Source organism: Meriones unguiculatus, chromosome 11 (assembly GCF_030254825.1).
Source record: "Meriones unguiculatus strain TT.TT164.6M chromosome 11, Bangor_MerUng_6.1, whole genome shotgun sequence".
NCBI lineage: Eukaryota > Metazoa > Chordata > Mammalia > Rodentia > Muridae > Meriones > Meriones unguiculatus.
In genome coordinates, this window is record NC_083359.1 from 95002916 (window position 1) to 95027255 (window position 24340).

General features: G+C 39.8%; 1 protein-coding gene across 5 annotated transcripts in view; it reads right to left on the minus strand.

The window, feature by feature from the left end:
• Rgs7 (regulator of G protein signaling 7) overlaps window positions 1-24340 on the minus strand; it is a 377413-nt gene that overhangs the window by 13128 nt on the left and 339945 nt on the right. For 3 of the 5 annotated variants that reach the window (XM_060364729.1, XM_060364730.1, XM_060364731.1), the window contains exons 10-17: window positions 20819-20893; window positions 17539-17637; window positions 16029-16090; window positions 13713-13823; window positions 11498-11623; window positions 7971-8157; window positions 6794-6883; window positions 4322-4402 (exon numbers count right to left, since the gene is read on the minus strand). In XM_060364729.1, coding sequence (XP_060220712.1) covers window positions 4328-4402; window positions 6794-6883; window positions 7971-8157; window positions 11498-11623; window positions 13713-13823; window positions 16029-16090; window positions 17539-17637; window positions 20819-20893 — 825 coding nt within the window. In that variant the 3' untranslated portion in view covers window positions 4322-4327. The remainder of the gene's footprint in view (window positions 1-4321; window positions 4403-6793; window positions 6884-7970; window positions 8158-11497; window positions 11624-13712; window positions 13824-16028; window positions 16091-17538; window positions 17638-20818; window positions 20894-24340) is intronic. The other 2 variants (XM_060364733.1, XM_060364732.1) reach the window with 1 other exon arrangement.

Here is a 24340-nt window from a genome sequence, read left to right on the forward strand (position 1 = left end):
GAAGACTTCCCACAGCTCACCCACCTTGTGAGGATGGGAAGCCCATTCGGCCAAGTCTCATCCTGGAGTGCTCTGGCTCTACCTTAAACAGAGGACAGCCAGGGACGGGCAGAAAATGGGACTGTACATCTGAAGCTCACAGCTCTACTGAGGGCCCGACTCCCTGGCATAACAGTACCAAGCTTCCCCAAAGTTTGCAGTCTTGCAGGGATTATACAATATAATTTTTACACTTACTAAATGCCAGGTTAAAAGTCATTTGTTCAAAGACTAGTGTCTTAGAAAACAAGACAAGGCCAACTGAAACTGTCTACAATTTTCAGCAATTGGGCAACCAGTTGGCATCATTAAAGCATAGCACGAGTGGCTTTGAAAAACAGGAAAATAAGAAGTCTATTCCCGCCATCCATAATGGATCATTTTTATCATTGATGTGAGATCCTGTGTTAGGGAAAAAATGCGATAAAGAATGAGACTGAGTGAGGAATGTTTCCTTATAGCTATTATATTACATATAATATATTTATTATATTCCTTAACAATAAGTTCCATTTTAATGGCTATATTAAGAGAAGAAAACCCATTTTAACTTGAAGAATCCCTATCATATTTTGGTTTTTAATACCTATGAACAAAATACCTGATTCAAGGTAGTGAGATATTCAGATGGAGGAGCTTATCTAGCAGCTGAAATGATTTCTTAACCTCACAGTGTATGACACAGAACTGGACTTTATGCTGGAGTATAAATAAGCATGGTGAATTACAAGGCTGAAGAACATTTTACCACTAACACAGATTCTGTGTAAAACTAGATGAATAATTTTGTCCTCAACTGAGCGTGGTGGTAAAACCCTGAACCCTGTCACTTAGGAGATAAAGACAGGAAAGTAGAGAGTTCAAGGTAAGCCTGAGCTATGTAGGGAGACCCTGTCTCAAAACTGACAAAGAAGATAAATTTACTAGGCTTAGTGAAAAAGGACTTTGAAGAGTAACAAACGTTTGAATTTTTCTCACTGTTCAATGTCCCACATTTATATTTTATCCTGCCAATATTTAGACTGTTGAGCCATGCCGATAATGCAGATTTAATTCAGAAAGATCATCTCCTTTCCAGGTCAATCTAGCTTTCTGTGAAAATTGTCTCATAAAGTGGGAACTGGGGTGGTTATCTTGGTGGTACAGCATTAGCCAGTTTGTGTGAGGCCCAGGGTTGGCTCCCTGACACCCGAACTGCAAAATCCATCACTATTCCTGACAATGCATTACAGTGTCCAGAAGGAATGACAAAGCTTCGTGCTTCAACTTAGCTCAAGTAGTTCAGATCAGAGGGGACAGAGTGGCTCAGAAGACTTTTACAACTTTTCTACTGCTTCTTTGAAAGGCTCTGAAGATTACTCTCTTCACTGGAACAGAACAAAACCATTCTTCAAAAGGAGGTTAGCTTAGTGAGTTCCTGGGAACGCATCACTAACACATCACTAGTACTCATTTCTACAGTTCCTACTTTTCTAACTCAAAGCCAAGTTGATTCAATTTCCTCTCCACACAAGTGAAGGAGAGATGAGTCACCACTACTTGATTTATGAACCTTGACAGATGGCGTAGCTGATCAATCCTCATGCTCTCTTTTCACCTTGTGTCCTATCTATTCTTCGGTGAGGCTCCTTTGGTAAACAGGCTATATGGCAGTTTAACAGATGGAGAAACAGTGATGGACTGGATGGTGATGGAGGAAGGAAACAATTTTCACATTCAGTAAAACACGTGCTCCATTGGAAAAGAGAATAAATCCAACTTAGTATGAGCGACACTGAGGGCATGAAAGGACACAGTGACCTTTGAAAGATGGACATTAAGATATCTCTCTAATAGCAAGAATAATAGAGAAACAAAAGAGCATGTCACAGGAAATTAGTCCTCCCTGCTACACTGGGACAAAAAGCCAGTGTAAAGACCTTGTACAAATGTGAGTTATACTCATTCACTTGTTTAGGGCATAGTGGAAAGAGCAAAGGCAGTCTGTTGACAGTAATAGGTTTAAAGTAAGCAAATTCTGCTTCCAATCCTCGCTACAATACTCAGCAAGGAGTGAAGCTGGGAAAGTGGTCTTACTGGAAAAGCAAGGTAACACCTGCCTCGAGGTAGCCTGGGATTGTTGCACATACAACAAACATATGAGGGGAAAGGGATGTCCTGGAGACACTGAAACTGCTGTGCACATCTAGCTGCTGCCATAAAGATGGCCCCCTCTTATGCTTGGGGTGCACGGTGGTAGGTCAGATAACTAATGAATGTTCCCTTGGCTTTGGGAAATAAATGCTAGCTATAGAAACATCGACTCTGGATTGAGGAAAAAAATACTGAAGCTGTTCTTATAATCCTCCTTGCAAATGTGCTCTGTGGAAATACTAAACTAAGTAAACTAAACTCCCTAAGATCAGCATTGACCCAAAGTGGACCTGAGTTGGAAAGAAGCCTGCGACTGGGTGTCAAATAGAAAATCAGGTTTTGATCATAGCAAGATCCTTCACTGTGTGGTTGTGGGGAAATTATATTCCTTGAAGATGCACCTCTTAATTATTTTTTTTCACCTATAAGAGGGGTGAAGGAATGTGAACAACAACTCCCACCTTGCAGGGTCAGATGACTTTACATAAGACATTGTGTCTGGTATAGAGCCTGGTGCCTGGCAGATCGTCCATAAGATCTTGTCATCTTATTTGCCTCAGTTTCACAGGGAGGCCTGCTGATGGTGCATTATCTATTCTACTTCTGCCTTGGATACTGCCGTATAGCTCCCTGTGTCTACCAGGTCCACTTGCACCTAGGGATCCATCGAAATGCTTATGCAAACTCAACCTTTCTCCTAATACATCTTTATCTTAAACTCATATCTCTTTCTTTTATGTGTGTTGAAAGTATTTAATCGATCATATAATGGTCTCTTATAAAACTTAGTATGGCAACAATTATGATTCCTAATATAGCTGCTGAGCCTGAACTTATTCTGGGTGCATTCTGAGAGCTTCTCCAATTCCCTTAATAATTTCTTCACAGTAACACCAAAACAGAATATTCAATAAAATGCTGTTTTATTTTCTCAGATGGAAAAGTATGAATGCTATATGAGGGTTATCTAAAAGTAATTAGTATGGCTTATATATAGGGGAATGTGTGTATGTAAAAGAGAGAGAATTTAACTTTTTTTTTTTAGCCTTTTTGGCCTCCCTCTTCTTCCCTTTTAAAGAGATCTTACACTTCTAGATTAGTGAAGTCCTATTCATCCAGCTAAATGCTTAAATGTCATTCGTTCTGATAGCTCTCAACTAAGCAAAGTTCCTTCATTCTCCTTAGCACCGAATAGAAGGAGTCCAGCTTTCTCTTACCTACTGACATTTTGTTTGTACCACTAGGCACCATTGAGACAAATTCTACTCCTTCTACAGGGTCCCAAGAAGCCCTGTGTTTGCAACTCAGCTGGTAACTGTATACATTTTGGTGGAAGGGAGAGTGGATCCAACCTAGTGTCCCCTTGTTTTTGTTTTTTTTTTTATTGTTTTCTTTCTTTTTTTTCTTAAGGTGCTAAGTGTGGACCATGCAGTATGTCTTCAGAAGTGTAGAAGTGGGTCAGATATAGATTATAGTTCAAGAAAAGACATTTTACATCTTTCTCCTTTCCATCTGCTCCAAGTCATGCTACTATTTTAATTCTGACACAGAAACTTCCACTGCAATTAAAAAAAAAAAACCCCACAATATTCTTTCCAGATTACAAAAGAAAAGGATTAATTTGAAATAACTCTTTAGCCATACATAGAGCACCTTATGATATATTGTGGCTTCTTTTCCCAAAAAAATCTTAGGGAGATATTTTGGCATTGTCTTTCTCCATTGTGATTTATGAGCTATTTTAAAAGGAAGCTCTGTGTTAAAGGACAGAGATTCCAATAGAGCTAGCCAAAACTCTGTGACATTTGTAGTGTCATAAATTCCTGGACTCTTTCATTCTCTACCATTTTAATTGATGCAATCACATTGATTGTTTAAAGGCTTTCAAATACCCTGTGCAGTTGTAACACAGGTAAAGAGAATAAGTATTTCCCACTGTATGGTGAATCCTTGGCGGAAACTGAAAACAAATGTTAGGATGGTTGAATTCAGGTTGCTTATATCTCAGCACACATAACTCCACTTAAGTTGACCATCACAGCAAAAGCCACAGCACACACACATACACACACAAAGAGCAGCACGTAGCTAACCACATGACTCCACAGATGATGCAGACAAACTTGAGTAGAAACCAAGATTGTTCTACCTCTTTTCATAACAGGTTAGTGCTGGCCCTCAGTGTTGGTGTACAGTTTTTATGGCATGGGAAAATAGGGATGTTTCTGCCCTATAAAAATAAATGTGTTGAAGTCTTTAGTTTAAGCTTACACAATGTCAGAAAGTTCCAAAGGCGCTGGCACAGAACAAAAAAATAAAAATAGACAAAATAAAAGAAAATAAAAAAAACAAGAGAATCCAACAAACAAATATATATCACCATAACACATGGCAGGAAGCTAAGAGCATTCTTGGAAGAAAGCTACTGGTTTCTTAGATTAATGCAACAATTCTCAACACCTTTGAGGAAAATAAAGAATATGAATGGTAAACTGGTGGATCTTCTTTAGGGTGGGAGAGCAGTTTGCTACCAATAGCCACTTGGCTTTAAACTGCTCATTTGATAATTTTCTCCTTTTAAAGGTTGAAAGCACATAACTTTCATTGTCTTAATCTTTTAAACATAATGAAGAGCTGAGGATAAGAACAAAGAAATGCATGCAACTATTGTTAATAAGGAAAAAGATACATGAAACACAGACACAGAGAGTAACTTAATCCTTCATTGTATACATCATGCTGTACACTTCTTTCCAAACCTTAGTTCAGCCCATGTGGTTGTTCCTGCATGACAGCTTTTATTCTACTCTATAAAGGGTTGGGGAGAAAGATAAGTAGGAAGCAGGATTATGGGTTTAAATAGAGACAATATTTTTGGTGTCCAAGAATGCAAGATGGGCAATTGGACTAAAAAATGGGAAAAATTTCATTGACAGTAATGACTCGTAATTCCTCAAAAAGTAAAACTTACCACATTCTGTGCAAATTTTTCAAAAGATGTTCTGCGATCCATTGAGTTTCCAGACTTAAATGTGTGGTGAGGGGTGAAGGGAGTAGGATAAAGGAATATTAAAAGAATAAATAAATAGAGGTAAGATAAACAGAACAGAAGAAGACAGGATGGTAAGCCCACGCACGTATGAAGGTCATGAACACTGCAAGGGGTTGCCAGGAGACGCTTCTCATCACTGGATCCAGGCTCTTTGATTGTGCATGATTTCATAAAATTAAAAAAAAACAAAACAAAACAAAACAAAACAAAAAACAGAAACTATACTCTAGCAAACAAAACGGCGTGCTTTAAAGCAGAATCAAGTTAACCAGAAATGTGGCAGATAGGGCAAGCTTCTATGATGACCTTTGCAAAGCCTAAATATCTGAAAACCTAGGGGCAATTTCTTTAGAACTGACTCCAAATAGTCTATGAAGGTTGAATTTCTGTCGACAGTAATTGGATAAAGGGTTGCTGTAGGCTGGACCTTGCTCTGAGGATGGAAATTCCACTCGATTCTGATTCTTATTAAAGACGCTGTCGTGACTGAGCACTTCAAATTTGTCTAAAAATTGTTTAGTTTTAATTAATTAAACTTAATTTTAAATATCAGTATTTGTCACATTAGTCAGTATATAGCCTCTTGCAACTATTTTTATCTCTAAAGGCAATGGGCTATGGAAAAAAAAAAAAACTCATTGCCCTAAATGATGAATTAAAAGAACTATAGCTTAATCTAATAATTGTAAGCATTTGTGGGGTTTCTTTAACATTAAAATTAATGATGGGCTGGAATGATGGCTCAGAGGTTAAGAGAACTGGGTATACTTCTAAAGGTCCCACGTTCAATTCCCAGCAACCACATGGTGGCTCATAACCATCTATAATGAGAGCTGGCACCCTCTTATGGCATGCAGGTGCACATGCATGCAGGATACTATATTAATAATTAATAAATAAAATATAAAAAATAATGATGTTGATTTTTTTTCCTACAGATTTTCTATTTAATGTTACATTGATTATATAAGGGATTTGTGGACAGTAAGACTTTGATTACAAACACTGATTAATTGATGAAGTCTACTACAAATCTTCCCAAATGTGCTTGTTTAAAAAACGTTGTTTGATAAAAAAGGTTATCAAGACACTAAGTAAACTGGGACATAAGTAAAATAAAATAAAAATACTTATCCGACAACACTATTGTACTTTATCAGCTATTTTTTAAAAATGTGATTTATGTTTAATTATAAACATATATGCTAGCTTCATAAGTGAATGAAATTGTCAAGTTTCACCACCAAACTCCTTTTTACTGGAGTTTTTCATTTCTTTTAACTAGGAATACTCAAGATTAACATTGAAACATGAAAACAGCTTTTAATTGCCTTTGGAAAGCATGAACAAGCAGCAAAAACAACTGAAAAATAATACACAGAGCAATCAACAAACAAAACCAAAACCAAAACCAAATTAAATGGCCCTTGGAAAAGGATGGGCTTGGGAAAAGGTCTTAGAAAATGGATACTTACCGTTTGGCAGGAACCCCGGCCCAGCAGTGGTATTTACTCTGATTAATCATAACTAGAAACTAATAGGTCAAGTGAGGTCACAAAGAACCAGTACCTTTCTCTTTGCCTGTAGAAGTTCCTGGTAGGCACTAGATCTTATAAAACGGGGATATGAGTCGCTCTTCATCAGCTTGTAAATGTGCTCCTGAGAAGAGAGAAGGGGTGAGGGGTTCCTGTATGAGTTTAATGGAAGAAGGAAACACTATGATGAGAACACTCCGGTGGCTAAAGAACAAATGCAGGAGGAGCTAAAAGTAACAACTGTGATGCTGATGAGAACGCCTTATGTCTACAGGAGTTTGGGTCTTTCAGTCCGTCATTTTTTTTTTTCCCAGAGCAATGCACACTGGGCTGGGAACTACTCAGGAGGAAAACCAATGTCATTTTAAAAATGGAATTTAGTCAAGGTGGGAGGGGCATTTGAAATAATTTCAAATCAGTGTGATAATTTATGCAGAACATTTGAGAATAGAAGTAAATCTGCTCTCTTGAAAAATGACTCTAAGCCCAAAGTGAATAATATGACATCATGGTTGTACAGTCATCTCGGAGTCTCTAGGCACCCACATGTTTTGGGAGAGTCAGGCATCTGGGTAGATCTTGCCCTTGGGACAAATTCTGTGATAAATTATCTTCCACACCTAATTTAGCTCAGAACTCAACTCTGATATCAGCTATTAGATTAGTGAAGGGACAAATCCCCAAATCCCTGTGCCTTTTATTTTGCTTCTTTGGTGTCCTTCATGTTTATCATCTCTTCCTAAAACATCTGCAGAGTTCTCACTCTTCCTTACCCTTTGGACTGAGGAACAAGCCTTATACCTTTAGATAACCCCCCTACTGACGAGCTATACCCTTGTGTTTTACTGATGGATGCTGACTGAGAAGTTAAGCAAAAAAAACTATTTTTCATTTAACACGGACTTGATCTAATCCGGAACGCTCTGCACTGGCAGCTCAGGTGGAACTTACATGTTCCCTTGTCTTTCAAGTCAGTTAGTTGTACATGATGCATGATGGGAGAGTAACCTGGATGGTCCTTGAAATTCTCACATGTAAACAGTAAATTTACATTAAAAACTTTCCCAGGGGTTTAAAAGATGACTTACTTTGAAATGTCTTTGTTCTCTCTTCAGTCAATGAAACTTATTCTATGTCCAGTGACCTGAACTTTAAACACGGTAGAGAGCTGTTGGCCTCACGGCTCTGAGATGTTTAGACCCTGTACTGACCTGGGCGTCTTCGAATGTGTATCGTCCTGGTTCCTTCACATTTTGTGTGGTCTTGTCATAACTCTTAGAATCCAAGTTGATGGCACTGGGGGCCCCTGGTGCTAGAAATTCTTGCCATATTTCCTGCACTCGAGAGGGCACTTCTCGAATAGGCCTTTTCTTTAGGTCCTCCACTGCCAGCCAAAACCTGTAAAACACCACAGCACCTCTGTGCTCCAAAGGTGCACCTGGAAGGTCTTGTAACATTCACTCACTACTCTAGCAAGCTTACTTTCTTGGAGAATCCACTATCATGCCCCGACTAGATTTATCAAGAGTCATATTCAAAAGCATAATACTTCTTTTTCACTTCTATTATTTTTTTTAAGATAGGGTTTCCTGTACCCAAAGCTGGTCTTGAATTTCTTGTGTTGTGAGAGATGATCTTGAATTCTTGATTTTCATGCTTTTCCCTCCCCAGTATTTAAAAATCCCTTTAGAAGGAAAGATTGAAATATCACTGATATTCACTGCCTTTTATTAAAACCACATGAGGCAGAGCCGTAATCCTATAGAGTCTCAGTTTCACTGAAGCAACAGAAGAGGGGATCAAATAGAGTACATCCACACTGGAAAAGCTGTAGTGTTGTGAAGTACCCTGGAGTCTCTGTAGGTAGAACATGCTAGGCATTCTGAGAATGCTGAGCCGGAAGGAGTCCTGATACAGAGGCAGGTTTGCAGACGGAAAAAGTAGGGCCCAGGGAAGCTATTCTACCCACATTGACATCAGAAATGAAATGGGCCTGGAAATAAGTGTACAGGAGCTGAGTGCTGAGATGCTCATGTGAGCACACAGTATACCGATATGTAGGTTGCAGGTATTACATCCTAACTAAGTGTGTGCAATCCTCACAATACTCCCTGCTTTAGAGGATAGGGAAGTGAAGATGTGAGGATTAAATGATGTATTGAAGGCTGGCCACGGGAGATCTGGAGCAGGTGGCATTCTCGAAATCATTCCATCACACTGTTTCCCTAAGAACAGCACCACCTCTGTATTTTCATCGCTATTATTGGCATAGTTGGCTTAGCTCAGTAAAATGGGGAGGGTACCGGTTTCAATCCCACTCTTTACTTACTAGCAGCTGGATTCTGAGAGAGCCATGACATCCCTGCATCTTCTATAGTGGCATGAAAAGGCCCATCTCAGGAATTAAACTGTGATCATCAGGCATAAGGAAAGTGTTTCTGCTTTTTGAATTATATCAACAATCCAGTCCAAGCACCAGGAACTGGACCTAGGGTCTTACACACATTACACAAGAGTTTCACCACAGAACTCCAGTTCCAGCCATGTGACTGAAATACACACCATTACATTCAGATTTAAAACAAAACAAAACAAACAAACATGGGTTCTGGAGATCAGACTCTGATTCTCATGCTTGCAAAACAAACATTTTACTGACTGAGCCACAGCCTCAGCTCTGACAGTTCAGGCGTGTACTCTCTCTTCAGGGAAATTAGTACAGCATAGGATTAAACATAAGAAACAGCAAAGGTGTAATTAAAGACTTGCCAGTGACCTGGTTTCTCCCTGAAGCACTATTCACACACCACTCCGCTGCTATATTATCTTCACCTGCCACTGAACTATAATTATGAGGAAGGAGCATGTTTATTTGGGTAGATGATACTGGAAAATCTTATTACTCTTCTTTAAAAAAGCAAAAAAAAAAAAAAAAGGCAAAAAAGAAAGAAAGGAGAAAAAGAAATAAAAAAAGAAAAGATAAAGAAATTCCTACTCTGCAACACACTCATCGACTGAAATGCTCAAAATATCATTTTCCTTTGAGTTATTCATACTGAATTCTTGTATTTCATCATTGATAATGTGGGTTCACTTAAGAAAATTTTAATTACTGAAACCAACAAAAATCCCTAGGATTCTCCAACCTCCTAAAACATATACGAGAATCTATGACAGACATACAGAGAAAATGAAAGGATTCCAGCTCTGACTGTGGCCCATCATGCCTCAATTCTGAGACATCTGCTACCTTTATGCACGTTTCTGATTATCTCCTGAAGAGAATGCAGCAGTCCTTTGTCTAGCTTAGTTCCCATGAAAGAAAATAAATGCCAAAATATCTTTCCATAAATGACATGATAAATAAAAACAGGATATCAGGTTTAAAACAACAACAACAACAACAACAACAACAAAAAACAATGCACGGAGAACCTCACAGTAATAAATAAATAAATAAAGTTCCGTGTAGTGAAAACATTGTATCAATCATCTTAAGCGGACATCTACTCTAATGCCTCATATTTTGAAAAGTTTTTCCTAGGTGTCTCTTGAGTTAGAAAATATTATAACAGATCAGAGTGAGATTTAGGACAGATGGGCAAAACAAATGTCTTGGCCTCTTTCTCTGCTCCATGCATCACCAGTCTCAACAGCTTTGTTATACTTTATTTTAGCTAAAAGGCTGAGAAATGATCAACAGCTCAACTGCATTTAAAGGCAAACAATGAAAAAGCTACCCTTAGACTTTTTTTTGGTTCTTTTTTTAAAAAATTTTATTAATTACAGTTTATTCACTTTGTATCCGCCCTGTACCTCCCCCCTCCTTTCCCAATCCCACCCTCCCTCTTCCCCACCCATGTCCCTCTCCCAGTCCACTGAAAAGGGAGGTCCTTTTCCCCTTCCCTCTGATGCTAGTCTATCAGGTCTCATCAGTAGTGGCTGCATTGTCTTTTGTGGCCTGGTAAGGCTGACTTTTGTTCCAAGGTCCTTAACTCTCTTTCTTACTAGAGAAGTGATATTGGAAGTTAATATTGGTAAGTACACACTGAGGTTTTAAAATATATGCATTACTGGCAATTGCTATGATTCAATTCTGAAATGTTCCCCAATGGCTCATGACTTGATTGCATGGCCCCAGTTGATGGTACTATTTTAGAAGATTGAGAGCTTTATCATTTTATAAAGAAGCATAATAGGCATATTAGACAGCTCAAGACAAATACGTGTGTATGTGTGTGTTTGTGTGTGTGACATATCTAATATCTGTGTATGCATGTTCTCAGCCTGATGTGAACAAGCTCAGCCACACACTCCTACAGCTATGACCTGAGTTGCTCTGTCCTGCTTTTGTGCCACGAAGGACTAAAATTCCCTGAAACTCTGAGCCAAACTAAATCTTTTCTCCTTTGTTTCTGTTGGGCATTATGGCATGAATACTGACTAATATAGATGTTTCATTTTGGCAAACACATATGTCTGGGAGTTTTCTTTATGGAATCAATTTTAAAAGCTCTAAATATATATAGCTGACAAATCCAGAGGCAGCATAAAAATAAGCCATGGAAAGGAATTAATAATGCTGGATAACTTTTGATATTCTTCCTTCCATCTTTAGGTGGCAGAGATGAAATTCATGTACGTCATTGTGATACTACAAGAGCAACAGGTACATTACATGCAAAATAACTAGGCACAGCAGTGCCTCCTTTGCTCATAGTAACAAAATGTGTCTTACCTTAAGTTCTCTGAGCTGAATTCTGATTCTAGAAACTTAAGGAACTGCTCTCTCCCAACAGGGTCTTTCAGTGCCTCATCCATGCCAAAACCCCATCGCTTTACCCTTTGTTGACTTGGTTCTTTGCTGTGGGAAAGAAAAGAAAGCTAAATGCATTCTTTTTACTAGCATTCCCGTTTGGGTGGGGTGGGGTGGCAGGCTTTCACTATGTATCCTGGCTTGCTTGGAACTCACTGTGTAGACCAGGATGGCCTTGAATTCACAAAGATCCATGCTTCTATCTCCTAAATGCTGGGATTAAAGATTTGTGCCAACATGCATGAGCTGTTTTCTATTTTCTTTATCATGTATGCCTTAGAAGAGTGCCTGTCTTATCCCCTGGAACAGCAATACATCACTGATTGATTATTCTTCATGAAACACAGTGAGGTATACGTTAGATTAATAACACCATCTAACACTGAGGGCCATCTGCCCCTAAGAGTCTGGATGGGTTCTTGGCAACTTTAGAAGACTGGTATTCCTTCTCTGATTTCATAGAGGAAGACATTGGTGTACAGAGAGTTATAACTTGATCCTGCCATACAAAAAGTAAGGGGTAAAACTCAAACCACTGTTATGCAGAGCCCAATTTCAGACACTATACAGTATAGTCTGTGGTGTAGGAAATCCCTGGAGTAATGCATTGGTATCCAGCAGGCCTCATTACTACATGATTCTATTGCAATTAAATATGAAATATATTTAGTCATGGATTGGGGGCTCTAGTTTCCTAGATATATATATGCATATATGTATACACATATTATATATGTGGGTATGTTTATATGTATATATATATATATATATATATCATTCATGCAAATATGTGTACGTATGTGTGTGTGTGTGTGTGTGTGTATAAAACTTGTGACTAAAGACTTGTGAATTAGTAAATGTTTAAAGTCCATGGCTGGATGTAAGAGAAATGTTCTACAAATATTACTTGGATCCATGTGGCATCCCAAGTCTGTAATTTCAGTGTCTCAGAGGTGGAGGTAGAAAGATAAAGAGGTCATCCTTAGCTATATGATGAGCTGAAGGCCCACACGGGACCTCAGGAGACTCTGCATAGAGCAAAACAAAACAGAAGCGCTGTGAAACACAATCCTGTCTTTGAAAAGTGGCATGCAGTCACTCTTGAATGAGCTTTAAAGCTGATGCCACAATATCCCACAAAGCTCCCCAAAGAAACCAAGAGTTCTACCTGGAGCTTGGGTTTTTACATATCAGCTTCTCTGTGTTTATGGTGAGTTCATTTAATTTTAAAACAGATTTTTACATAGTCATGTTTGCATTGGGTTTAAGCAAGTGTGGATTTGGCATCCATTTTTACCTGAACACAAAAGCCTGTCTGACTATATGGTTTTTTAAATGATTTAACAGCACAGAGATGAATTTTAAAATCTGAATATCTGAATTCTGACTAACCCCTACTTAAAATGTTACCCATAGTTTTGAGCCAGTTATTTCAGCAACATACATTTGTTTTTAAAATTAAATTTATGTGTTGAAATCTATAAAAATCCATATATATATATATATTTGGATTTGAATACGTATATTCATATATGTATATATGGAATACTATATGATATTCTGAAACAAGCACATTGTGTAGGGTTGAAATCAGGATAAATACATCTTCTCAAGCAGCATGGCTCTAAGGTAAAAGAGCCAGGATCATTTTGTCTAAAGTTTTCAAATACACAACACATAGATATCAGCAGTCACCCTACTGTCCAACAGCACACCAGAACTCCTAGCTCCAACTGATCAACCTCTCTTTATGTGTGTCTCTCCCCTACTCTTCCGAGCTTCTGTGAACCACTATTTACTCACAGCATTTTGCATTTTTACATTTTGTAAGTTCATGTGGTTCTCTTCATTCTGTCTTCCACTTATTTCATGGAACCTAGTGCTTTACTGTTCCATCCACGTTGCTGGGAATAACTGGATTCCATCCTTTCTGATGGCAGAACAGCACTCTAGCAGCAGGGCAAACCTCTGTGTAGAAGCCTACAGCTACAATATCTTTTTGACCAGCAATGCTAAATAATGGACAACACAGAGCAAAAGCAAAATCATCTCCACAAGGACTCAGCTCCCGATTCTGCTATTTCACACACATTCTTAAATAACTGACATACTTGGAGGGAAGAGACCATGTCCTTACCTTGCTTCAAGTTCCCAGAAAGTAGTATCATCTGAGAGCCACGGGTTGGAAGGGTCAGGTGGCACAAGAAACGGGTCATACTCTACATACTGTTCCGTATAACCTAGTAGACTAGGGAGAAAAAAAGAGGGGGGAAAAAGACAAAATCAGGACATACCCAGCTTCATTTTTTATTAATCTGGAAGTTATGCCTGATTCAAACTAAGGGAAACAAAATGAAAATGGCTGGCTAGGGAATCCACATCAGCTTACAGAAAGAAACCCAATGGCAATTTCTGTGTTTCCACAGCCTACATGTAATAAGTAACCACGGTGATGACAGGCAGACGTTGTGGATTCTACCTCCCAGCCTGAGCACAGAAGCCAGTAAGCCCCTTTAGAGACTGCATGGCCAGCTAGGCCTAAGCCATGGGTACACAGGGTCATGCCAGTCCTGGCTAGCCAGAATATCCATAGCAGAACAGATTGTGGCCAAATTGGAGAAAAGATTGGGAGACAATTTTTGCCTCAACTATAGATATAAATCATTGGTGAAAAAAAATTTTTTTAATGATATCAAAAACAAAAGGAAGAAAGAGGAGGGTAAAGTTGGAGAAGGAGAACTTGGCAGACTCCTTAAAGCAATCAAAACACATTTCATTAAGAAGAGACTTTTCTTTTCTATGTCACTTCCTCTGTGGACAGGTAGGGAACCTAAGGATGTTCATCATATCCATGTTTTGCTTAATTTGTTAGCGGAATCCACACTGAAAGACACAAGCCATTGGAAGTTTTAAAATGCTCAGAAAATTTGATGTTGCTTTATTTTCACGAATGTAGATTTTTTTTTCTCATTAGTTACATTTTGTTAATTCTGTATCCCAGCTGTATCCTTCATTCCCTCCCCAATCCCACCCTCCCTCCCTCATCTCCTCCCTGCCCCTTTCCAAGTCCACTGATAGGGGTCCTCCCTTTTCATATGACTCCCTTTTGTCAGGTATTTTCAGGACTGGCTGCAAAGTCCTCCTCTGTGGCCTAACAGGACTGCTCTTGGGAGGTGGGGAGGTCAAAGAGCCAGTCATTGAGTTCCTGTTAGCAATAGTCCTTGTTCCCCTTACTATGGGAAACCAATTGATTACTGAGCTATCACGGGTCACATCTGAGCAGAGGTTCTAGGTTTTATCCTCTCATGGTCTTTGGTTGAGTATCCATCTCAGAAAAGACCCTGTGCCCAGATATGTTTGGTCCTCAAGACCCAGCTATACCACTGCTAGGCATATACCCAAAATTTGCTCAAGTACACAATAAGGACATTTGCTCAACCATGTTTGTAGCAGCTTTATTTGTAATAGCCAGAACCTGGAAACAACCCAGATGTCCATCAACAGAGGAATGAGTACAGAAATTGTGGTATTTTTACACAATGGAATACTACTCAGCAATCAAAAAAGAGGAAATCATGAAATTTGCAGGCAAATGGTGGGATCTAGAAAATATTTTTTTAATTGAGGAAAATATAAATCTAAAATCTGTGTTCAAATTTTTAACATTCACAAAAGGAGTAAATTATGAATGTCAAAAATGAATTTACAGATGCACTAGGTTGCCAAATAGGAGCCAGTAAGTTAAAAGACTCCTTTCTTCCACTCAGTGGCCTGCTCTTTGATCACCTCCCCATGAGGGGGAGCAGCCTTACCAGCCCACAGAGGAAGACAATGCAGCCAGTCCTGATGAGACCTGGTAGGCTAGGGTTAGAGGGAAGGACTGGGGGAGGACAAGAGGGTGGGAGGGTGGGATTAGGAGGGAGGGATTTACAGCTGGGATATAAAGTAAATAAACTGCAATTAATAAAAATAAATAAATAAATTTTAGAAATATTTCTTTCTTCTACAAAGAGTAAGAAGATGCCACTTCCATGAAATTAATTCTTGGTTCTACAAGGATTATACTTGTGGAACATAAGATAATCATCATTCTGTTGTCTTTAAATCATGACAAAAGACTTCTACAGAAGTTTTTCAGGGGCAAAAATAAGATAACATACTCCAACAAATGTTTCAACCATTTCCTTTCTCCTCCAACCACCTGCTTACCGTCTTTAACAAAGTTGTCATTCAACATTTAAAATTTATAGCGTGGGGCTGGAGAGATGGCTTAGTGGTTAAGAACACTGGATGCCCTTAGAGAGGACCAGGGTCAAAGGCCCTCTTCAGGCCTCCATGGGAACCAAGCACACATGGGTAGACATACATGCAGACAAAACACCAATTCACATAAAATAAAATAAATACACATTTAAAAAATAAAAAATTCATATTGATATATTGAATTCCTTACCTATCAGCAACTTTTGACATTTTTAACCGATGTCTATCTAACTGTATTTGCCAGTATTTTATCTGAAAAAGAGAGTTGAAGACATAGTTACATAAACAATCCCATTCCACTTCTCTACTCTAAATCTCGAGGCTTGCTGAGTACATTTGAGGAAAAAAGGTAAATCTAGAAAAAAATCAGAGCAGAGAGCTCTGAAAAGCTTTAAAAAGTATCATCTATTTGATTGTGAACAAAACTAGTATAAATTTAGAACAGTAATGCATCTGAATATAACGCCTACTTCAAAAAACGTAAGTTTATTTGAAAACTGATATGGAGACTTTAAACATTCTTGATGAATAACTAGATTCAGAATCTCATCACTCCCCAAATAGTTAACTCATAAAACTAATGCATTTTTACTAGTTACTATACTTTTAAAGTAAATTTTTCATCTTTGTGCTATACCAAGAAAGGATTAAGGTTATATATTTTGAAAGTAATCTATCAACTCATGACACATGCCTATATAAATATACAATGAGACTAATCTAGAAAGCAAGCCCCTGAACTACTTTTTCTTTATAAACTATGAGAAAATTATAAAGTATGGAAGTGAACATTAGCTTACTGGTAAATCATGGTGTAGTGAAATATAAGTGAAAATGAGTCAGGATTGGGGGGCATCCCTCTGATTAAGCCAACCAAAAGATGCAAATGTGACTTGACATGACACTTTGGCATTTGCTCTGAAAAATTTTTGGAGACAAACTGACTTTTAAAAAGAGCCATACAGATCATGATGACACACCGGTATTGATAATGACAAACTTCAAAAGGTTAGACAAATCAATGCTGCAGAAACAAGAGTGCCCACATTTCTGTATTGATCATGTCACTTCATTGGTGGGAAATAAGACTGGATTCACCCTGCTCCCCGCTCACAGGTACTAAGACAGAGAGTTGGCATAGGAAACAATTTTCTGTGACCAAGACACCTCTATGTCAGGAGCACAGTTTCCAAAAATTGTCTCAAGGCAAAAAAGTAATAAATCAGTGAAGAGCTTTGAAAAGCATTTCCAAATATTCTATGTTTCAAGTGTCATATCTTAGAATCAGGCTAGGGCACACCTATGCACACAAGCACACGCATGCACACATATGAAACATGCAGTATTGCTGGGATTGACCCCCAAGGTCATAGACAAGACAAGCAAACACACTACCAACTGAGCTATACTTCTATCCCTTTGCATAAAGGTTTTTTTTTTTTTTCTGTTTTTGAGACAGAGTCTGTGCTCAAACCCAATTCTTCTGGAATCTTTGATCATCCTGCTCTCAGCCTGTGAGAACTGGAATGACAGGTGTGTGTCACCATCCCTGGCTTTCATTGCCCTTTCACTGTAAATCTCAATGAAGCAGTTGACCATACAAATAGCCTTCCCAAACCACCCAGCAGGAATGCTCGTTCTCTCCTCTGCACAGGTGTTGCCTACACATCCTCAGCTGGCCATTTCACAGGTAGACCCACCTGTTGGTGCAGCTCGTCTTCTGTGGGAGGCTTGGTTTCTGGTGTAGGTGTATGGGTGGGACTGTGACTTCGGATGTCATTTTGTAAACCATAGACCGACTGTAATAAAGTAAGAAAAGTGTCAGGACGAAACACAGCTCATAGCCATAGGCCTTCTAAGGAGCAAATGCTATCATTTGTACTATAAACAATCTCAAAGCTTATTTGATGGTGTTTCTTACCCAAATCTAAAGGGTAGGAAGGCAATATAGAAGAAGAGGGAGGAGGAATAAATTATCACCAAGGATGCTTGAAAATATGTAGATTCATAACTTTATAGGTACCTGAAATTATGTATCACCCCCCACACACAAACACACACATACATACACACCACACACCTCATAGACACCATAAACACACATGCTATACCCGGCACACACACAAATACACACATACACACAGAGTCAAGTTGTACAACTTGGAGTAATAATATCTGCATCCTTCAATTGTGTCCTAGGCAAACCAAGCTGGCACACATTGATTGTTTCTTTTACAGCACTTCATTGCCAGCTCAGAGCTCTGCCACTACTGGTGGAGTGTGAAGAACTCTCCTGTTAACAAATGCTCTCTTCAGGGAGGAAGGCCCAGCTCAGATATCAGCCTGGAGTCTAGTGCTACAAAGAACATTAGAGATCACTTCAGCACACCTGAGTTCCATTTTGTTTACTCATCTGCTGTCTTCTCCCAGTTAGAGCACATCTCAGTCAGCCACAGGAAGGGATTTTGAATTACTTAGGTTGGAAAAGGGGCACACTGCACCTTTTGGAGAGATGACTGACTATTGAATCCTGTTCGGCTCCACTGGTGAGCGAGCTAAGGGTACGTGGGAGCAGATGAAAGGAACGAGGGAGCATCTAGAAAACTGGGCTTGCCATGGCCGCCTTGCTCTTTGTCTCAGAGAATTCTTAGTGGCAAAATGTTGCTCATTGCATCCAAATGGACCTTGTAACTCTCAATTTTTATTTATTATTATTATTATCATCATCATTATTATTATTTTGGTTTTTCGAAAAAGGGTTTCTCTCAATAGCCTTGGCTATCTAGAGATCTCCTTACCTCTGCACACCCCCACCCCTCTGAGTGCAAGTGCTGGGATTACAGACATGAGCCACTGCACCCGGCTGACTTTGTAACTCTCTGTGGCTTTCTCATCATAACATAAAGCAAAACTTTCTAAACATACACACACATGCACACAGGGAGAGAGAGACAGAAAGAGAGAGAGAGAGAGAGAGAGAGAGAGAGAGAGAGAGAGAGAGAGAGAGAAGATAGGGCATATTGGAATCTTGCAAAAAAAAAAAACACAATATAAAATAAGGTTCCTTAACTCCTAAACATCTTAGCTTTAGTTCATCTTCATGTAAGAAAATTCACTTTAGAAGAATGCTGGAGTTGCATGAGGTTGAAACCACACCAAGCAAGGTCTTTGGAGTCTGTTGTTCAGGGGTGGAGTGCCTGCCTAACATCTGCAGGACTTCATAAACTCAGGTATGGGTGGCACACCTCTGTGATCTTAGCACTCGGAAAGTAGCGGAAGAAGGATCAGAAGTTCAGGGTCATGCTCTGATACATAGTACATTCAAGGTCACTGTGGGACACATGAGATCCTGCCGAATAACAACAGACACAGACATTTATTCCCTTGGCAGCTCTCTGTTGCCCACAGGCCTTCCCCTAGGCATGACTCTATGAGCCCTCTCCCCATCCATGCTGGGATTGTGGCTGCTTGATCTTCTGTGGGTCCTCTGCATGCTGTCACAGCCACTGTGAGTCTTGTGTGCAGTGTTCCTCTCCCGGCAGGAAAACCATTTCCCAGCAGTCATTCATAACCTCTGGCTCTCACAGTCTTTCTGTCCCCTCTTCCAAAATGATTCTTGAGCCTTGGGGGCAGTAGGCATTAAACAGACATCCCATTGAGGGCTGTGCACTCTCCAATCTCTCACTGTCTATACCTTGATACCTTGATCAGGAGAGAGTCTCTCTCTGTATCAATCCCTATCTCTGAAAGGCGTTGAAGAGGAAAGATTAGGTGTGGATATTGTATCTAAACACGATATGCACATATATGCATCCAAGAAATCTTCAAATGCCAGGCGATGTTGGATTATGCCTTTAATCCCAGCACTTGGGACACAGAGACAGGCAAATTGCTATGAGTTCAAGACCAGCCTGATCTACAAACCGCCAAGGCTATACAGAGAAACTCTTGTCTCAAATAAAGAAGAAAGAAATCCTCAAACAATTAAAATTTAAAAAATACAACTTCTTTCAAAATGGCCTATGGTTTACAAAAATAAATAAAAAAGAGAGGAAGAAGGGAGGGAAGGAGGGAGGGAGAGAAGCAGGCATTCTCTTGCAGCAGACAAAGAAATTCTGCCTATACTTTTAGTTGTGTTACAAAGACACTGATGTTAAGCAAAGGTCCTCCTACTCTGTGTAATTAATCATATTTTAGATCCTCCTTCCTCTCAGACCCTTTCCTTATAAACACTGATTTTCTCATTGATATCAGCTTTCCCTAGATATCCCCATTCTTGCTCCTGTCTTCAGCACTCCAAGAAGACATATGTCCTGTAAATGGATTGAAGTCTCCCAGCTCCCTTTCTACTTCCTGTCACAGCCCCATGACATCACCCTTTAATCTCTAAGTGTATTATAGAAAAAGGTTCTCCGAGAAAAACAATAACTATTTATATCAGCTCAGTGAAGGCTGCTGTCAAGAAACCTGTTGACTATTGAGTTGCCTCAGAGAAAGAAGGGGTAAGGAAGGTCACTGGATCCTCATGTGAAATTCCCTCCTGCATGACTCAACCATTTGTAAACAATTCTACCCTAACTGCACTTGGATTCAGGGTCTTGGAAGATGCTAAAATATGTAGGCTGGGAAAGTTCACTGAGAGGGAACTCCATCTATATGGCCACGGGAAAGTTGACCTCCACACTGTGTTGGAGGACTTTCCAGTGCAGCTACTTTTGGGGTCCCTTATACTGCTAAAAGTAACTTCTCACCCATGTTCTGTAAAGAAGCCCAAAAGTATTATTGGCTTTCCAGGGCAAACAATGGAGGAATGCACTTTGGCTTGTCCTTGGGATCTTATAGAGAGGTAGATGTTGCTTACCTCATCCCACAGAAAGAATTCTCAGGACAGAAACCTAGGGTGAGTATGTTTGTGACACCAGAGATGGATGTTCTGAAAGCAGACGCTTCAGCAAGGACCACAGACAGACGTCCATTTACCTTTCGTGTTTTGTGGGGGTTTCTCATCCGTGATGACTTCTTAATGTCCACTTCCGTAGTATTTACACATCCAGGCTGGAAAAAGATAGGACAAATGGGGTTTTAAGGGTGCCCATTCTAGTAGGATAATCATTAATGACTTGTTCTGCAGAGCTCAAGTAAATGCCACCACAGTCAGGTCACCTGGAGCGCCTCTGAGATGACCGTGGCTACTTCTAGCAGTGACCAGAAAGGAAGCACACTGCAGCCTTCTCCTTCCAGCACACCTCCAGAGCCTTAAACAACTTCCAGAGATAACCAAGAAAAAAAGGATTCACGCTTGGTGTGGGAGACAGGTATCCATAATGGCTCAAACTGAACAGTTCAAACAGGAAGAGTGGTGTGACACTGATGTCCGCACGCGTCATCCCACCGGGCATACAAACCTTCCTTATGCTGCTTTTAAGTGGGTATCACTTTCCGCCAAGATACACAACTAACATGGTATTCAGTTGAGCCTGCGAAAATCCCAGGCTGAATCACTTTTTTTTTTTTTTATTACAAAATCTGGTACCTGGGAATATGTGCTTTCCATAGACAGAAGGTGCACAGAGATCATGGTCCCCATAGAAAAGGTAAAGCCAGAAACAGGAAGTTCACATACTGTTCTTTTCCTACAAATTTCTGCCTTTCTTTTCCCTTTCCCTCAGGTATGGAAATCCCTTCAAAACAGGAAGTTGAAAGGAGTGTGGGCTGCCTGCTGCTGGCCTTTTGGCAATCTGAAGCGTCATTTTGCCAGATCTACTGTTCAGTTGCTCAGAAACAAATACACGTGAACTTCTTTTGTATTTGGAGGATCAAAGGGGAAGTGGGAGGAAAGAAGAGAGAGAAGAAAGAGGAGCAAGACAGAATATGAATCAGGAATGCTCTCCCAAAACAACCTGGGCAGTCTCAGGCATAGATGGGGGAGCTGGGACCAGAGAAGAAAGGAGTTTTAGAAGTGCAGAGAATTTTAGACCTGAGCAAGAAGTTGCTTGATTATGTGGGTTGCATTTCCATTCTCAAAGTTCAAGGTACAGTTTTTAGGGAGATCTGCTATTATTAAAAAAATAAATCAAGTTGTACATCTCTGCCAAACTTTCAGGTTTTTTTTTTAATCCCATCACAAGCTTTAAATGTCTGTGAAAGTGCTCCCACAAGGGCCGTGAGTTTGGAGTTGGGATGGGGTGGGCAGAAAGGATTGTATTGTCCATTATTCCTGCTGAGCAGCAAGCACTAACCCTGAGTAATAAGGGACATTAGCCACTCTCAGGGAGTCCTCACCCTGCAGCTCACACATTGCAACAGAACCCACACAATCCAGGATTGCGTAAGGGAGTTAACAAAGAAAATATTTCCTTATTTTTTTTTTTCAGAAAGCTTACATTAAACTAAACACAAGCATATCCACATACAACACTATGGATACTGAATGAAGTACATGTTTTCTGTCAGGTTGTTTACTTTAGAATTAAAATGAAAACTTTTGGGGGAGGGCTAGAGAGATGGCTCAGTGGTTAAGAGCACTCACTGGCTGCTCTTCCAGAGGACTCAGGTTCAATTCCTAGCACCCACAGGGCAGCTCACAACTGTCCGTAACTCCAATTCCAGGGGACCTGACACCCTCACACAGATAAATATGCAAGCAAAACACCAATTCACATAAAATAAAAATAAAAAAATTATTAGGGGCCAGGGAACAAGGTAACTCAATGGTAAAGAGGCATGCCGGCAAGCCTGATGACCCAAGTCCAATTCCTTGTAACATGTTGGAAAAAGAGATCTGATTTCTAGCAAATTGCCCTCTGACCTCCAAATGTATGCAGTGGCATGGGTATTCGATTGTGCATGTGCACGTCACATGCATACGTACATACACACACTCCTCAAGCAATGGTAAAGGAAGAAGAATGAACATTGGCTATGTAAGACTAATTTGTGGACACAGAAATTTGCTTTAACTATTCCCAGCACCAGGCTGACCAGTATCGAGTATTTTATTTATTTATTTTTCCTGTGGTGTATAAACATTAACCTCTTAAAAAGAAAATGGCCAGCGAATTTTAATATTTTTAACATTAGGCAGAGTTTTATAACCATTGATCTACTTGTAAACAATATGCTCTAAAAATATTAAAGCATCATGTCTTCATTTCCCATTCCATTTCTCATACCTTGTGGTGGTCCATCCCTAAGCCGAGCCATTAGAGAAGAAGCACAAAAACTCTTTTATTTTGTTTTATTCTTATTATTAGTTATATTTTATTAACTCTGTATCTCAGCTGTATCCTGCTCCCTCATTCCCTCCCAATTCTACCCTCCCTCCCTCATCTCCTCCCTGCCCCTTTCCAAGTCCACTGATTGGGGAGGACCTCCTCCCCTTTCAGCTGACCCTGTTTTATCGGGTATCTTCAGTACTGGCTGCAAAGTCCTCCTCTGTGGCCTAGCAGGACTGCACAAAAACTCTTTAAACTCCTATTGATATACTGATATTGATCAATCAAGAGCCAGCATTGCTAAGGAGGTCATAGATACTTTTTTAATGTTATGTGCTGGGAATAACAACATATGATGCCTAAGAAAAGAGAGCCATAGATTTTCATTTTATTTTCTGTGGGAAAGCAATCTGAAAAGGCTATGAGGGAGTATAGACATATCTAAAGGAATGCAGTTCCCACAAAGAAGTTTGTCCTGTAGTAACCCCAGCAGAGGCCTTATAAGGAACCCATCCCACATGAATATTTAACACCACATGAGGATTTGCAAGAAAGGGGGAGCTGAGGGAGGAGAGAGGGCTAAGCGGTTAAGAGCATGCACAGATCTTACAGAGACGGAGCTGTGATCCCAGCACCCATGACAGGTGGTGCACAATTCCCTGCGAGTCCAGCTGTAGGGAGATCTGATGATCTAGTCAACACCTGCACTCACATGTACAAACCCTCCCTGCACCCCACATATACACATAATTAAAATAAAATAAATCTTTAAAAGTAACATAACAAAAACAGGAATAGAAGTCCAAGGCAGTGTTTTCTTGGGCTAATACACAACAGGCAAGGCAGGCCAAATTTTTTGCAGATCTTCACGGTAAAAAGTACAGAGATGCTAAGATGGGCAGGTGGACAAGAACATGAAGGTGAATCAAAGGCCACAGTAAACATGGATTGGATACTGAGAGCAAATGTCTGGAAGACAAACTCCATCAGTGAGGACAGGTGATAAGCTGGACCCTGTATGGCCTGACATGCTGTCCTAAGCAGAAATAAAGCAGGTTCCAGAGGGTGTCCTTCTGCTGCTTGACCTTATTCCCCTGTGTGAGACCATACAGGTAAAACCCCTGAGCCCAAACTCTCCTCCAAAATCAGTATTGGATAGCAGCAGAGGAAGCTGAGGAAACAGAAACTATGATTATCTCCCGAACTGACAGAGCTAGCCACACCTGCATGTTAAATATGGCAAGCATTCAGGACCCTATGTCTAAGGTCATCCACTAAAAAGGCCTCT